Source organism: Ciconia boyciana, chromosome 11 (genome assembly GCF_034638445.1).
Source record: "Ciconia boyciana chromosome 11, ASM3463844v1, whole genome shotgun sequence".
Taxonomy (NCBI): Eukaryota; Metazoa; Chordata; class Aves; order Ciconiiformes; family Ciconiidae; genus Ciconia; species Ciconia boyciana.
This window is the reverse complement of record NC_132944.1, coordinates 5,620,702-5,638,490: the sequence shown is the minus strand read 5'-3', so window position 1 is coordinate 5,638,490 and position 17,789 is coordinate 5,620,702. Positions and strand designations below refer to the sequence as shown.

At 45.4% G+C, this 17,789-nt stretch overlaps 1 protein-coding gene across 1 annotated transcript in view; it reads right to left on the bottom strand.

Annotated features, from left to right (window-relative positions):
- The window catches only part of CACNA2D2 (calcium voltage-gated channel auxiliary subunit alpha2delta 2), a 227,671-nt gene that overhangs the window by 191,749 nt on the left and 18,133 nt on the right, over nucleotides 1–17,789 (bottom strand). Inside the window, exon 2 of the mRNA XM_072875834.1 lies at nucleotides 12,803–12,884. Within this exon, the coding sequence (XP_072731935.1) occupies nucleotides 12,803–12,884 (82 nt within the window). The remainder of the gene's footprint in view (nucleotides 1–12,802; nucleotides 12,885–17,789) is intronic.

Genomic DNA, 17,789 nt, shown 5'->3' with positions numbered 1-17,789 from the left:
GGAGCTTCAATCCACCTGCAGGGTTTCTAACCACACCAACAGTCTTGGGGCAAAGCTCGTTTCTTAGCCTGGTGTCCCACCTCCGTTTGGCACTTGCAGCCGCCGAGAACACACGCAAAGGCCTTCTGCCTAACACACAGCTTCCCCCAGAGACTTGTTTACTGAATTCAGAGTGTTCACCCCTACCATACCCACATAAATCTTGCGGTGACAGACAACAGAAAAAAAACCCTGCTAAACCCCCCAAAATCTGCTGCAATAAGGCCCCTGGAGGGGCTGAATAACTCCATTACATTATTTGTCTGTGAATCCTCTCCCCAGTCCTTTCCAGTGGCTCTAGTACTTTCCAGTCCATGAGGCCAGGACCTGCGATAACCCTAATCCTACAGGCTAAAAGCATGTTTTTCCCCCTACTAACACCATTCCTGGGGACGCCTACAGACAGCAAAAGACCTGTAAAAAGATTCCACAGCCCTATCAAGCAGGGCATGGTCCAGCAACCACATGCCACTTCACAGGCTGACAGGTGGACACCCCAGGTAAAACTAAAACCAATCCTATTTTGTGACTGCACCTAGGCAGTAACTAGCTTTTGTTTAAAAACTGCTACCCTCATTTCCCAGTCTTGCCTTCAGTCATATGAAGAACAGTGCTGATGATTATATTTTAAAGGTGAACCAACACTAATTCAAACTTGATGGTAACTTAATGACTCCCATCAGCAAGTCTGCACAGAGCAGACCAGTGACCTCAAGCCAGTGTCCAAGTGAAGGGCATCCACATCGCTGTAGGCACAGACACAGCAGGGGCTACGCACCGTAGCACACCTTCCACACATATAGGTATCTTCTTCTGCCAACAAGAATGGTTGTAACTTGCACTGGGTATCAGCATATGTTTTAGAAATGAATCATATTGTAACCAATATGTTAGGAAGACAGGCCAGACTCCTGGAAGAGTGGGGCTAGGAGATGGTTTCTGCTAGCAGAGTGCTTTCAGTCTGAGGTTTGCATTGAAGTTGTTATACTTACAGCTGTGATGAAAAATCCTTCCTTAATACTGTTTTGCAATAGCAGGAGAAGCCTGATTCCTTACTGAGTTGTGTAAGCAGAGAGGCCAAACCTAGAAGTGCCGAAAACCTGCAATTCTCTACCCTCCTTTGGGATACTGCAGGTCAAGGTGGAAGTACAATGGCAGGTACATTTGCCCTGATGCTGCATTTGCCCTGTGGGTAAACAGAGACCATCTACTCCCTGGGCTGTCATTCGGGCATCTTTCATGACCATTAAACTCGCTTTTAACAAGAAAAAGGAGATTTTATTAGAAAGTTAGTGGATGATCCAAATGTCAGAGTCAAAAATCCAGAGGAAGGTTAAGGATATTTTTATTATTTTTTTTTGATACAGCTGCACTGGAGGTGAATGAACACCAGAGCGTTTTGATTTCCTGCCTGGTTTCAATAAATGTTGCACTCCCAGGCACCCAAGGGACTGCTGTGGTTTGTCAAAACCAATTAATTTTCTTCCACAGAATGCTTCAGGCACCTCAGAATGTCGTTCGAGAGCTAGCACACATCTAAGGAGGAGGGAAAGCTAGCAATCAACTGCTGCTCAGGCTCTGCATCAGGAGCACAGCCCTCCAAACTCGCACTCACCAACAGCAGAGGCAAGGCAAGAGCAAAGGCATATCACCTGGTCATGGGAGGGAGCTGAGGGCAGAGCCAAAGAGAAAATACCACATTATAAACCCTACAAGAAGTTGCCACTTGTGAAACATGCCAGAAATAAGTTTCCTAAGGGAGAATTCAAAGCTGAAAGTTTGTCTCTCTCACTTATTTCCTAGGATCCATTGCTCAGTGCTAATAGATGTAGTAATGAGCCAGAAGTGACAAACGGAACAGTTGTTATTAAGGAAGACGTTTGGAAGATAAGCCTTGGAGTCGGGATTCACAGGTTCCCTCCCCAGCTCTCCATCAGACTCACTGTGCAGAGTAAGGATTTCCCTTGCCCAAGCCTCAATTTACCTACTTACAGTGGACAGACTGTAATGTTTTCCTTCTCTTCTGTATTGAGATGTGAGAGCAAACTTGTTTGCAAGTAATTTTAATAATCAGCCATGAAATGCACTAGATGTAAGCACGGTATTATCATGCTATGATTTCTTTTTCAATGAACACCAAGACACTGAGAGTTTAAGAATACAGTGGAGCTATCATTTATAAACAGAATCAGACATACACTGTATAGATGCTGTGAATACTCCATGTAGATACCTCATGTCAAATAATTATCACTTGATGTAAAGTAGCCATTTTTTCCCCTTCTACAAAAGGCAGGGATGGAGAAGAATGGGGGTTTTTTGCATGCTAGCACTCTGCAAAAGGGGCAGAAGACAAAACACAGTTTGAATTTTAAACGTTTTGTCTTGAGGACCGTAGGGTCACAGGCAAATCCCTGCTACAGCAGGAAACTGAAACACCAGATGATGTTCCCAACAAGCACTATGGTAAGGCCCAGCCTACTCACAATGCCCAGGGGAACCGGGAACCAAGGCTCTTTTGAAGATCCCAGGTCCCTAATCTCAGGTCCAGTGTCATCCTTGCTGGACCACTGACAAAAAGAGAAACAAAGAACTTCCAAAATTAAAAATGACAGCACGCTGAGCAGTGAAGTGAGCTTTACAGTGTAACAAATCTTTAGAAGAACAAGGAATAAATCAGCCTTTCTTTCTTTTTCTGTTCACCAACCATGGTGTCTTCAGCGACCTACTTGTTTTTAAAAGTAATCCAACATTTACCATTACAATCTTCTTTGCTCCTCAAGTCACATAAACCCCCTGCTGTCTCCTCCTTCTCTATTTACCTGGCCTTACAGTCACAGCAGGGAACTGAAAATCTGCTCCCTGCCTCCTAGCTACAAGCAAAGGCTTCACTTGGGCATCCAACAGATGATAACTAATACTACTGCTTAAACAATCCCTAGAGTGCCTTCTCTGACACATACAAACATCTAGATCCTGCCACCAGTCCAAGACACATCACCCAGACATTTAGGGAACAGCCCTGATAGAAATGGCCATGCCTCTCATTCACAGCATCTCTTCACACAGGCAAATCTCATGTTTCATTCAGACAGGATTTTTCTAAGCACTCTTACTTACTATTTAATATTTATACTATGGTCAGTGTCCAAAAAGCATGATGCTATTAGTTATGGTAGGTGCTGAACAAACACATACTAAATCTGTCTTGGACACTTACAGGTGTGAAAGGTCAGTTAGAAAAGGGAAAAAAGTCAATAAAATCTGAAGCCCAGTGAATAACTGAATCACAAGGACCAGACAAAAATATAAATCCCCAAAACCAAAACAGAAATCCTCCAAAATATATCAAAACAAAGAGGAGATGCTCCACGTACATCAGTTGGCACTGATCAGCCCAAGAGCAACAGAAGGGAGAGGAGAATCCATAACCATTAGCATCACCTTCCTGCTACATTTCCTCCTTAGCCTGTTCATCTTCCTTTCTCCCTTCATTCCCTCTGCTTTGGATACGACCTCTCAAACTATGAGAAGGCCTGGCTTATCCGTAAGACACAAAAGAGTGTGTTTTCTTCAAGCTCATTGTATGCAGCATCGTCAAAGTTAGCTGCAAAGGATACAAGTGTTGGGAAGCTACAGAACCCTGAAGTTTACCAAAACCTGGAGTCTCCCAAGAGGCAGTTCCTCCCGAAAGCAGAGCCGTCTCTTTCCATACAGCAACAGCAAAGCACAGCTTTAATCATAGCACAGGTCCTCAGTCTTCAAGCAAAGCTCTCCGATATAAGCACACCACCTGGACTTCAGTGAGGAAGACAAGGCTGATCTAATATCAGACTCCACTCTCTCTCCCTCCCTTACAATAATATTTTAACTCTAAATAATTAAAAGGAAATAAGTACCTATAAAACCAGCAGAATCATTGAAGGCCAACAGGTCAGCATGGCTGGGTGTTTGAAATAAGGGGCCCATTCAAGTTATTCACATCGGATGTCAAAGGTGATCTGTGGTAATGAGAAACGATAAATATGCTCACTTAACATGCAAGCTCGCAGCTGCAATCTACCAGGTTGAAGCCACACTAGAACATAAAAACCACAACTGTGCCCTTGACAAGTCACCTCCACCATGTTCTCCCCACCTTCCCAAGCCCTCCTGCATTTCTGCATATAGAACAAAGGAGATGTGACACATCTTATTGCTTCCTCCATACAATAACCCAGAGTTATCCAACGACAGCTTCCTTCTTTAAACCTTTTTATTACAACTGCAAATTTCAGCGCTGGCAGTTGCAGGCTCCTCCACAGTCCAGTATTTGGAAGCAATTCATCAGCCACATGAAAACCAGGATTCGGTAGTGTCCGATACCTAGCATTTGCTTGACAAACCTACCAGGAAGAGAAATGCAAACTCCACAGCCTGCAGCATTTCGAGTTGAGGGGGCACTTACAGCCTATAATATTTAAAATCTGAAACTATGATGGAATACGTATACATATTTACTATTGTTTTGTATCTTGATCAGCGACAGAGTTGCATTTTTGGTTATCAACTCTGCTCACAGGAGACTGAATCCCAGGCTATATCAATTCCCCTGTGAATGTAAAGGAAAAGAACCATCTGGAGAGAATAATAAAACAATTAACTTTCCATTAGAGAATAATCTATGTATGTTTTTAAGGAGGCAAACTTTAATGATCTCCACCTAATTATTCATCCTGCATTCTGGCAGGGTTGGTTTGGATTTTGTCTTGCGTTGTTTTTAAATGCAGCCTGAAGGTAACGATTTAGCCTGGAACGGATGTGGGGACCACACAGTCAGGGGCAGGACAACCTGTCTGAGGGAGGTTTCCAGAAACACCGACCAAGGTCTCATCACTCCCATGGGTTCATATGGCTGTGTAATGGCAACACCATCAATTGTAAGAGTTTCACTGAATATTCATGAGGATCTTACAAACATGGTTGTTGACTGGCTTGGTACATCAGCTACATTTTTGGACATGAAGTGAAGAGTAGTGCACTCAGGAGATGCATGCACCTGAACATCAGTCTGTTGAATGCTGGGCTCATTTAACTTGTCACTGACAGCAATATAAATCAGAAATGACTCCATAAAACTCAACAGCAATCCCCTCTGATTTTGCCAACTCACCAACTAGCTGCAAGTGTATTATCTTTACAAAGTAATTTTGTAAAGTGAAAAGGTTCAAAGCAAGGGCTTTAAGGACTATTACTATGCCTGTTACCCTTCTAAACATAAACCCCTCTAAGGACCCACTGGCTGTACACATGATCGAGAACAGCCCAGGCTGCACCACACATTCGTTATGCAGACCTACTCTGCTTAACCACCTGCCTCAGTTTCCCAGTGGGTAATACTAATGAGCTAGTAAGTGTGCATGCCTGCACTTCATTCCAGTTTACACAGTGCTTTCCAGCCAAGGCTCTCAAACATTTGGAAAGGACCAAATACAGTTTAAGCTAAAATTAACTGGAACATAAATACCAGAATTCAACCACTAGGATCGCTCCTTTAGAAAACCTACCTGGGACTTTGGGCTTTCCAGCATGAGAACTCACACACTGAAGAGCTGGTAAATAGTGAGATAGTGCCCAGGCAATCCTTTGCTACTATTTATTGACTGACTGATTGAGATCAGGCTCTGTGATACAGTGCAGGCAAGTTTATTTCCCCACCCCCACAAGCTACTAAGTTTTATGATCTGAAAAGTCATTTAAAAAACCCCATAAACCTGGCACACAAACTAACAAACTAGTCACACCTGAGTCCTGCTGGAAAAATCCCTGCCTCAGCTTTCAAATGTTGCAGAACATTTTAATTCACAGCTTCTGCATAAAGGGAACAAGTTTTGAGCCTAAGAGTCTAAGGCAATTTAGCCTCTCAGACTTCTAGCCTGCTCTTCCCCTGTAACTGTAAGAGTCCATCTTTCTCCACTAAATATATATATATACATACACACACACATATATATATGCACACCCCGATCTCTCAAAGCAGGGCTCCTGCATCTGCCAACAGGCTGTACACTGCATCGGCACAATGGCTCTGGTGCAGGATCTGCACCACCCACTGGAAAGGATTTAGCAAGGGGTGCTAACGTCACACACTGAGCAGCCACAAAGAGCTATAAATTATTCATACACATTACTCTAATTATGCAAATGTACTAAAAGCTGGAGCATATGTTTCCCTGACATCTCCCAGTACGGATACAATATGGTTCTAGTAGAGAGAAAGAGTGAGAAGTAGACGATGGGCGTAAGGGGGCTAACAATGGCAGACACCGGCCCAGGCAAAGGGTGACAGAGGATCTCCCTTCTCCGACCAAGCTGCTGCAAGGCTAAGGACATTTAAAGGCTCCTCCTTGATAATATATTGTTGGCTTTGCACTCAGTGCTGAACAGAGTGCTGAGGCTGCTGAACGGCCCAGGCAGATTAAAATAAACCCAAGCAGTTTGGAACAGGAATGTGTTTATCTGGCATCGCACACTTCCTCTTATCAAACATGAGGAGCAGGGGAGAGCACAGTGATGGCGTGCGGAAGCAGGCTGTGTGCACGCTGGTAGGAGAGGGGGAGGAAAAAGGGGGAGAGGAACAGTAAGGATCAGACAGATAATGCATGAGCTTGGGAACCAAGAGCATGGAGCTCTTGGAACCAAGAGCATGGAGCTGTCATCTCACTGGGATACAGATTCCATCCTCTTGGTCAGCCCTCAGAGGGGCACTGGCTGTTGGAAAACTTAGTTAGGTCCCTTCTCCCTTGCAGCATTTGGACGAAGGCAGGCATTCAGCGCTGCTGTAGCATAAGCAGCTGGCTGTGTGTGTTGCCCAAGCTTTGGGCTGAAACGGTCTCTCAACTCTGTTGAGCGCAGTGCAGTCACTGGGCATCACTCGTCTCCCACTCCGGAGGCTGGGGCTGACTCCTCAGAAGGAAAAGGCCAGATGCTCTGTTACGGTGTTCTGAAGTCCAAACTGTGGATTATGGTACTGGATTGAATACCAGAAGTTAGCATCTTATTCCCAACTCTGCCATGTCTAAGGACCACATCACTGTCCTTCTGTAAATGCCCGGTCCATCTGACAGAGCCCTTTGGAAGCAGACATGCTCCTCAGACACTGTGTGCAGAGCACTGTGCAGGGGAGCTCTGATTTGCTAGCATCATTCATTTAAAATGCCATAAACACTTTCCAAATTCTCCAGCCCTACTGAATGACCAGGTGAGTGTTTCTATACCCAGATAAAATAAAAGAGCAAATTAAACATCATGTAATACCACAGCTACTCAGAAGATTTAGGCTATGTTACTATTATGCCAGTAGTTACCCAAGATCAAAAAAAATTGAACGGAAAACCTTGGCAGCTCCTTTGATAAGAACATGTCTTACCTCCTAGTGCTGGCATTAAAGAGACTCTCTAGCTCTGCACCAGCAGCCTTGCAAGGGATGCACTCACACAGCCACGTGAAACACTCAGTACTGCAGAGACCCCATCACAGGAGGAGTGCTAGTGACTGCAGTAACATACAAGGTAGATGCCACTTCAGCTCTTCAGGTCCAAGCCAAAACTCTGCTAGTACACCATTTTTTTTTAATCCAAGTTCTTGTTTGTGCACGGCTCAACCACAGTTCCTCACTTGTGGCTGCCTCAATTCACGGATGGCCATGCTTTGAAAACAAAAGGTGACGTATCAGAGAAGCAGCGCTGAGCAGAAGGGACAGGCAGGCTGCAGGTGATGCGGCAAGGCAGACAAAGGTGGGGACGCCTGCACAGATCCTGGTCACTCTGCCCCAAGCCCTGGCCAGCAGGATTTCTCCTTCCCTTTCACAAAAGGCCAGATGAATGAACAGCACCACTTCTGCCAGGCAGAGATGCCAAACTGGCAAAACAAAGCTGAGAAAACAGCACAAGATAACAAGAAAGAATAAAAGACAGAGAAATGAAAAATCCACAGAAGTAAAATAAGATGTTGATGACAAGGACCAAAGTCCAGCCATTTCTGCTCTGCCACATTCAGCAAAGCCCTTGTAGGTGGCAGGCTGCATCCCAAAGGGCACCCTCTCCCTGGGCTCATCCTCCTTTCCGTGCAGTCCCACGGGCTGAGGACCAAGCACAGCTCATGCAGCAGCTCACTGCCTGCCCAGCTCTGCCAGCAAGGTGCTCACTACGCCCCACCCTGGGCTCAGGTTTGGGGCCAGCTGGACCTTTTATAGACTGGGTGTTTCCTCACCACCAAGGCCAGCAGTATCCATATCTTCCAGTCATATGCTGGCAAGGCAGATCCGGACATTCTCTTGACTTCCCTCAATAGCCCAGAGGAAAGGGCAGGAAGGTGCAAAAACAGCTTGCCAGACTTGAAGCTCCGTTCATCAAAACCACCGAGAGGAGAGCAGGCGCAGCACGGGTCCAGCTCTGCCACTCACCCTGCCCCTGCTAAAGCCTGTCTGCGGAACAGCGAACGGCTGCATCGCCGCTGTGCAATGCCCCCGGGTGAGTGCTCAGCCCTGCTACTGAAGCAGTGCTCAGGAAGGACGGCCAGAGAGAAGAGCAGAAAGGAAGACAGCGCAGAAAAGGGGGCTCAGCACTTACACTGGTTAGTTTCTCCCCATCTCATTCTGAAGGCTTTGGCTTCCTCAATAATTGTTAGCAAAGAAACAAGCCCATTAACAGGCAGCCACAGATAAAAGGTACTAAAGGAGGAGGAGGAGAAGATGGTCTGACCAGCTAGCTGCTCACCTCAGGAGACATAGGATCAAACACAATTTAGGTAACAAGCCAGAGGAGACTTGCAACCTCAGCCTGGCTATGCAGCAAGGAAGGTTTAACACAACATCCAGGGGAGCTGCCTCGCGAGGCACAAAACCCAGCAGCACACGCAGCTCTGCTGCCGTCGGTCCCGCCGCAAGTGCCAGCACAGCAGGACACTGGTAGGTTGGGACAGGGCTGCACCAGCATGGGAAATCTCTCTCAACCAGAGTCTACCCTGGAGCAGGTTTTGCCACATGAAGAAACCATCTAGGCTGGAAACACAACAAATTTGTCCCCTGTTGACTAAAGTCAACAACTTTTATTTGTGCCAAAACACTGGAAGAAACAGGAATTTAGTGCAGTGTAGCAGGAAATGTCAAAACCAAACATTTTCTTGTCCTGCAAAGTGATGAAGAGTCCACCGTAGCCACGAAGAAAGTCACTAACAGAAAAAGAATAGAGTAGTCAGGGAGTTGTATTTTTAGTGTAATATTCCTCATTCTAGAATAAAATTATTTACAAAATTTCCACCTATTCAGCTAGCATTTTAGGGTTCCACATATCACTGTGCCAGTCAGAGTTAAACTAGCAATGATTTGTGCTCTCAGTTATTTCTGGTGATCCACAAGGGAGGCGAGGACAGACAGGAAGAGCAACATGCCCTAATCTCCAAGTGCTGGGATTTGTTTTGAGGCATACCAGGAGCAACCGGCCAGCCAACATGATGCTGCACCACAAGCACCCAGAGGGCTGAACGCCGACTTCACTGGGCAGAGAATTAACTCAGCAAGGCCACAGTCCTCCCTACAGCCCCAAGCCCACAGCGTTCACATATATGTGTAGCCCCACCACAGCCAGTCTGACCAACGGGGATATTTGCACTTCAGTGTTTTCCAGGTCTGGACTTAAGGAGAGAAATGAGGTGTGTCTCAGCTGAAAGGCGAGCCCCTAGCATGACACCCCTTTGCATCTCAGAGCTTCTCACCCTCCTCTGTAATTGCTACAGAAAAATGCTCCACTTGAGCAAAGAAGCATCTGAATGGTGTAAGCTTGGATAATCTCCCCAGGCGAAGCATACGAGATGACTGCCTGTTCACCCTGCAAGAGAGGAGGGAAGCAGGGGCATTTGACATTTAGTACCCCAACTCTAAGAAATGACGGAAGAGTTAAAATAAAAATCATTCTTGGGTGGGCAGCACTCCAGCGAGATAAAATATTCAGCACTGTTATGTTCCTGGACACCATATTTCTGACAATAAATTTCATGCCTCATATGCCACAACAGTTATACCATTTCAGTCAATAACCAAAGAACAGGTCCACATCCTTTCACATCAACACAAGAAAAAAATATTCGTAAGTAAACGTGAAAAACCTCGGAGGAGGCTATTTTTATTATTATTTACTGGTCTGTCATTTTGATAGTCAGGCCTGAACTGGAAAGGGAAGATCCATTTCTGGCGTGGCAACACACCCAGTGCTTACAGGCTTCATAGACACAGGAGAGCTGGCAGCAGGACCCACCACCTGCACGGCAGACCCCACTGAGTTCAGAAGGACCAGCTTTGTCTTCGGTGACACTGGAGCACTTTTTCCCCTACTTCTAATATCACTCCCTACGCACTGTGTACCAGAAGCGCCTCTGCAGACGCTTTGAGTGTCGCAGGCTAACATGGCAACCCCAAAGAACATCAGCAAGTTCAGGCACAAAACAGGCTCTGCTTGCCCCATTTTTCTTTATCCTTCCTGCCCCACATGGACCTATTCTTGCTTAATAATAAACCTTCCTGATAAATCCCAGTGGGTGGGATTTGCTTCCAGCTAGACGGACGTTTCAGCTCCCACTGCTCCTCAGGCAGTGGCTTTCCCTTCTCCCCTGAGCCTGCTCACTCTGCGTCAGGGCACACTGCAGCTCTGCAGGTTGGTACTGGACTCCAACACCTGCATCCTAGTTGCAAGCCAGCACGACCATGTGAGCTACAAAGTCCAAGTCATGCCCAGGTAGTGCCCTTTACAAGAAGAGGACTCCCTGCGAGTACAGCTCTGAGTTCGTCAGGATGAAGCACTCTGTGCTATTTCACATCAGCGAAGCTATGCTAGCTTGCACTAGCAAGCGATGTGGTCTTTAAGTGTCATTCACTTGATATTGCATTTATGAATCAAACCTGAACTCCACATCCCAAGTTCCCCCCTGGAGATTCACTGACAGCCTCTGCTAGTCCTTTCTGGTGTTTTAACAGCTGCATGTTGGAATTTTCAGTAGCTTATTTCTTGGCTTCAGGTGGTTTATGCATTCACGAGAGACAACAATCATGCACAGCTCCCTCCCTTCACAAGCAGGTTCCAAAACAGATTTCAAAAAAACCCCTTCAATCCTTCTGTAGTCAGTTTATCTGGTATTAATCCATTAAAGTGATGCACTATGTTCTATCAGAAGAATTAAACAGAAAAAGTGGGAAGCTCTCTTACCTGTAATTGACTGACTGGCCAATAGAAGTCAAGTGCTGGCAAATTGGAGGTGTAATTTCTATTTAATTACGACATTAAAAAAATTACATGATATACCTATTTAACATGCAAAGGAGCAAAATCAAAGCTAATAAGAATAAATTGTAAGAGAGGACATGTACAAAATGTAGTAGCAGTCTTTTTTTTTTTTTAAATGTGCTCTGCTAAAGAGTATGCTGGCTGTTGCACCTACGTATTGCCTGGAGAACTTGCATCCCCACCTCCGATTCTAAGATGCTGCCAACATGCAAGACTGCATTGCAAAAATGCACAGATACAATCAAAAATATTTGTTAAAACCAAAGTGGTGTATACACTTTTCATGCTGCACATGAAGTTTATATCAATCCAGTTGAAGTTCGGTTGAAATGAATGCAAGCAAAGCCCAGATACACCATTCTAGAGCTCAAATATGAATGTGAATAAAGGATGAACTATGAAGAGTTTTGCAAGCCTTTGGTTAAATTAATTTTAAAATGCATTTAAAAGAAAATAGTGCAACTTCTGTGTTTAGACAATGGGTTACAACCAACAGTATAAAACATGAACAGTTCTATTGAAGCCAGAATAGCTGGCTAACTAGTGTAAGACAGAGAGTAAGAGGCCCATAAATAATTGGCATCCGAGAAGAACATGCCACTGCCATGAGAAAACACAAATACACCCCATGCTTTTTTCTGGGGCAACACATTTTTCATGCTAGAGAAGCTGGTTTTCTTTAGATTAACACCATAACCTTAATTTCAAATTACTTAATTTCAAAACAGCTAATCAGCACAACAGTGTTGGGAAGGGGAAACAGGGTCTTACTGGGAAGAGGAAACAGGGAGGGTCTCAAAGACCCTTTGATCCATAAACCTAATAAACCATGACAAAGCCGTTCTGTAACTGCCTTAACCCAACCCAAAGCACTGCTGCCAGAAAAAGAGGAGGTCTGGCTTCTGCAGCCTGCCATACCCGGACCCTGGTGCTAAGTCAGGGAGCAGGAGGCAGATGCCGGCATCAGTAACAGGGTTTTTTGTGCACTTGGAAACAGAAGCCAAGCAAGAATTACAGTTTTATCTGCAATGTATATTTAAACACACAGAGCTTCCAATGGCTAGTCAGATTATGCTTTGAACATTTCCTGCTTTGTCAACAGAAGTTTAAAATTAAAACAAAGATTAGACTACCTTCAGTCCCTGGAGGAAAGGCTAGCTGGATTTAAGATGCATTTAGTGTGTCATATAGAAAAAAACCTACAGGTACATGCTCAGATAGCAGTGACATGCAGCCCGAGAGACAGACAGATACAAAACACACTCACGCCCACACATTCGATAAATGCATCAAATTGACCAGCAACCAGAAGCACAGCCAGCCATGACCCTGCACATGGAGTGAGCTGAGAGGGTGACTTATTGCAAGTGTTCACACAGGTGATTTCTGCAGATGAGAACATTCATTGCCACAAGGAAGGCAGCACAGGTAAAAGACAGACAGCTTACCCCTCTGAGCTGCTGGACTCCACCAAATATCCTCATCACTCCATCAATCTCCTGCTCCAGCCTCCTGGCCCAGTACTGCATACTGCAAGAGATGGAGAGACAGAAAGAAAGAGAAAGGGAGAGAAAGAAAGAGAGAAAGAGTCAGAGCCCTGACACTTCGCAGATAAGCAAGGCAATTGAAGGTAAAGGGAGGAAATCGGTGCCCTCAGCTAAGTTAACTGCTCTCTTTCTGCAGCACCAGGTGCAGGCAGAATACCAAGAACATGCGGCTTTGAGAATTACAGGTGGGGCAGGTTATAAACTTCAAGACTTCAAAATTTATGCACAAGGCACCACAGAGAGAAAAGGGGGAAAAAGGTACAACCAAAATTGCAAGGTGTAGGTGGGTTGTGGTTTGGGGTTTTTTTTTCCTTCTTATATAAACAGTTGCAGTAGATAATTATTTAAGCCCACAGTGATTAACAAGGTCAAAGTGCTGTGGTGTACAGAAAACAGCTTACTGCTTCAGCAGGGCAGAGAGCAAACAGAGCCACGGTAGGACCAGCAGTGCCTGTCCTACTGCAGCAACTGATATTGCTGCGGCACAACAGGAGAGACCTGGGCAGAGCCAGGAGCCAAGCACAGGGCATTGAGTGCCCAATGGCCCAGCTGCTTTGCACCTTCAGCTAAGCCCAGCCAGAGCCAGACACCAGTTCTGTCCACCACGGGCAGAGCTGTCTCCTGGCGCAATGGAAAGGGCCAGGAGCTGCCATGTGGCATCTCCTTCGTCCTGATCCCTGTACAGCAAGGGAGCTGGCTGCCAGTCCTTCCAACACGCACAACACCCTCTGATATATTCAACCACACAGATTTCCACTTAGAGCGGTAACACCAAGTTAAAACAACAAAAAACCCTTTTCTAAATCACAGAACTTGATAACTCTCCTTCTTTTAATGAGATTTCCTGACTCCAGCCGCTGGCCACGCAAATGTCAAATCTCCCACCTGACCTGGAAAAGCAATGCTCGATTGCCTCTGCACCACTTGGCGCTGCCATTGGTGCTTTTTCCACAGCAACATTCATCTCTCAACGCTACACCAGAGAAAGGAGGGAAGGAGCACAAGGAGTAGGAGGTAAGACCAGCAGCATGGCAAAGCGATGGTGGGAGGGAGCAGACCAGCTTGTGGGTTTTGCACTTTGGATCGGTTCACCAAGTGATTTCATTCTTCATGCAAAGAGACATTCCCCAGGCAGCCCACACACGCTCCCCCACCACCCGCAAAGCCACAGAAGAGGCTCTGCTGGAGATCAAGGAGCAAAGAAACCCAACTAAGAAGCAAGGCCACGGAGGACTCTGAATTATACAGCACGGCCCAAAAGATGGGCAGAAATATCAAAGCAGAAAGATGCCTGAGACGACCGGCAGAACAGAGCTGAAGCATCACTTGTGAGGGGTGGGGGGACAAACAGACAGAGGGAGGGAGGCAGACAGGCGCATGTTACTTGCACAGGCAAAATTCATACCAGTTAATAACATACAAGGCTGTGGATGACAAAAAGATTTAATTGCACATGCCAAATCCTCCCAGTTTTCCAGTGTAACTTATGCTATTTCCCACGTTCCTGCAGAGGCAACGCTGTCTCTTCTCCCCTGGAACCCTGGCTGGGGAGGCAGGGAAATCCAGGGAAGGAGATGGGTGAAGACATCTGCAAACCCACCTTTCTGCCAAAGGAGGGAAAGCAAAGCCTTCAGTGGGGCTGCCCATGTAAAGATAACAGGTCACAGACAGAGCTGAGGGAGGTTTTGCGCTGGGTTTTTTTTTCTTTCTTTTCCTTTTCCAGTCAAACATTTTCCTTGCTACCAAAGGTATATTCAGGTTGTCCAAAGTTATCCATAAATCTTCTGAAGTATTTTCACCAAAAAATATTTATTTTTACACAAGTCATTAATTTAAAAAAAATGCCTTGAAACACCAAAACCAAATTTTTTTCCCCTCCTCCAGTTTGTCCAGTGAACTAAAAAAAAAAATCAATTATACACTCATACTCAGCCACAGGTCCGAGAAACCCCACTGAGGACTTATGGAGCTGACACCTTTCCTTAACTTCCAGCTCTGTGCAAGATCCTCGATTTCAGTGACACCTGCCTGTGTCAGGTCCCTCCAGGAACACCTACACCACCACAGCAAGGGAAAATTACCGCCTATCTTGAGCTGTATCCATCAACAACGGCTCATATCCGCATAAATGTCAGGTATGGCCAAGCCTTCAGAGAGGATTAGTTATAGAGGAAGACAGAGGCATCAGTATTACTCTGTTGGTATATGCAAAAGAGACACTGAGCGCTCAGTTGAGCTGGGATTTAAAATTAATTTAAATTTAGTCAGCAGATTTGTTTAAAAAAATTTTTTTTAACTTATTCCACCCCCTGCCTCCACCCCAAGAAGTACTACTATTTTAGGGAAAAGCCATTGGATTTTTCATTCATGAGAAAGACCACAATTCCCTTTAACTGTGCAGCCTTACGATACCTGGCTCTCAACCTTACAGACCAGCAGTTTCCCAAAAAGCCCAGCTAAGCCTTGTAGTACAAGCCTTAGATACCACTATTAAAAAAAAAAAGTGTATTACACTGTCAAAAAAGGCAGGAGGGGATTTCTGCATAGCTGACACCAGGTTTCTAGATTAAAAAAATGTAATAGCAGAAGCAGCTTCTTTTTTTGGTGTAGTATGGCTATACGAGAGCTTTTGCCAGTGGTAGTAAAAATTCTTGTTTCCAGCTAGCACATCCCTTACCCACACCACAGCACTGGCAAAAGCCCTTGTGTGTATCATCTGACCCATTACTATGTCCCTCTAGCCCTCGTAATGTCTGTGACCAGAATTCTTCAGAGTGGGCCACATCCCAGAATTTGGAGGTTTCACCTCACTTGCCATATGCTGGGTTGAAAGCTATCATTTAAAAAACCAACCAAACAGACATAAAATCCATTATTATTCTGTCTCAGTTGACCTTCTGCCTCTTGTTTCTCTCCCAAGGCCGCTGCACTTAAAATTTTATGTAAGACGATGGTAGCAAGGATGAAGAGGGTAAAGAAACTGATAGCCCATTATGAACATGGAGATTTCTCTTTGAAGCGTGTCTCATATGGAAGCTGTAAGCAATAAGACATGACAGTCATTGCATTCCTGGGCCATTACTGCACGCCTCAGGTGGCGTTACAGGGCTTGAGGAGCGATAACTCCTCAAAACACACAGCCTGGAGTGCCCTACTGCTCTTGTGAAATGGCATTTACAAATAAAGCATAAAGAAAACAGCTGATGCACCGACTGGGAAGCCACTAGCACGGATGTAGTGCTGCTCACAGAAAGCCACCAGGCCCTCTTTATGAGCCATGTGCGCAGTCTCCCCCTTAAACCAAGTACCACTTTAGCGTCCTCTGTAGTGAATTAACATGGGCAAGGAGAAAACCTTTGAGCTCAAGTATTTGCGATTGCACTCAGTAGCTCTGTGCCTACAGGAACCGCAGGCAAGGAGCCTGGCAGCCCCACCATTCCCTGTCCCCTCTTTAGCAGTGACATGCACAGCACATCCAGTGATCCCCATCATCTCAGCTGGCTCTGCCTTTGCTGGGGAGTCTCCATAGGACTCTTCCAACCTAACAACTCTACAACTATCACATGCACAAGCATGATCACACACGTTCAGGATACACATTAAAAAGCTCTTGCATTGAAAAAAATGGTTTTGTTTCCTTTCCCTGTATATTTTACAGCCTTCTGTGAAACATTTCACAAGGGACATAAATGATTTTTGAAAACACAACACCATTTATCACTGCCTCTCCAAAGAAAACTACAAAAATGCTAATTGATTTCATAATTTGCATATTTGATTTTTCTTAAAGATGAGATAAAGTAGGCTTAAAAAAAGCAGCAGAGCTTCAAAAATATTTACTGTGACAAGCAGCACATCAGGAGGCAAATAACTGCTGTTGCAGTCAGGACCAGGAAGCAAAGCGTCCCACCTGTCCCACTCCTGCTCCGTGGGCACCTGTGCCTTGCCACTGGTCACAGCAACCCTTACTTAGGGTTAGGGCACACTTCATGCTTTGGGTGACCCAAGCCATTGCAGAGACTTCTGTGCATGCCCACATTGGTTTGTGAGTCTACACCACTGCTCCAGCTGTGTGGCTTCAGAAGAAAATGAGAATTGCCTGGAAAGACAGGAGACAGGCTGTCCTTGGCCCACATCCTCCCACACTTGTGCACACAACAGATGGCAGCCTGGAGTCCTGGTCTTCTGTACAGAAGCTGAAGACATTTGCAGACAAGCCACCAGTGCAAGCCATGCGCCGACAGCCTGTGGCCAGCACCACGAGGACGTACCACTGCAGCTCAGCCCAGGGTCGCTCTGCCCCTTGGTGGCCCAGGGTACATGGGACAGACCCCTCACGGGTTGCAGTGACACCTCTTCATGTCTAACCTAGGGGTGGGTAAGGCAGTTACACAAACTACTAATGAATATAAGCCTCATTGCAAGCGGCCTCTCACAAAAGCATAGGGAAAGGAGAAGTAAGAGGAAAGAAAATTAGTTTTCTGCTTGAGGACACTTTATTTTTTTTTTTGAAGCAGCCTTAGGAGAGTGCTTGTTTGGCTGCGAGCAAGAGAGGATGTTAAAAAATAAATAAATAAAAAGGAGACTCAGTCCTTTTCTCTTGCTGCCTTCCTGGCCCAAAAAATAAGAGAAAGATTCACACAAACATGAGAGGACAAGAGGAAAAACTACTGGCTAAGTAGATATACTGCCCCAAAGCTTATTGGGTTCTACACAGAGAGCGTTCTGTACAAGTGTCTACACTTCACACAGTGTGTTCAGCCAAGAATGCTTCACTCTGATTCATACGCTTTGGTTCAGTGCCCAAATATTGCTGTTTAATAAGGTTATTAATTACTGTGTTGTCTAATTTTTGCTGTGCAGGAACTTCTTATAATTGGCTTATTCC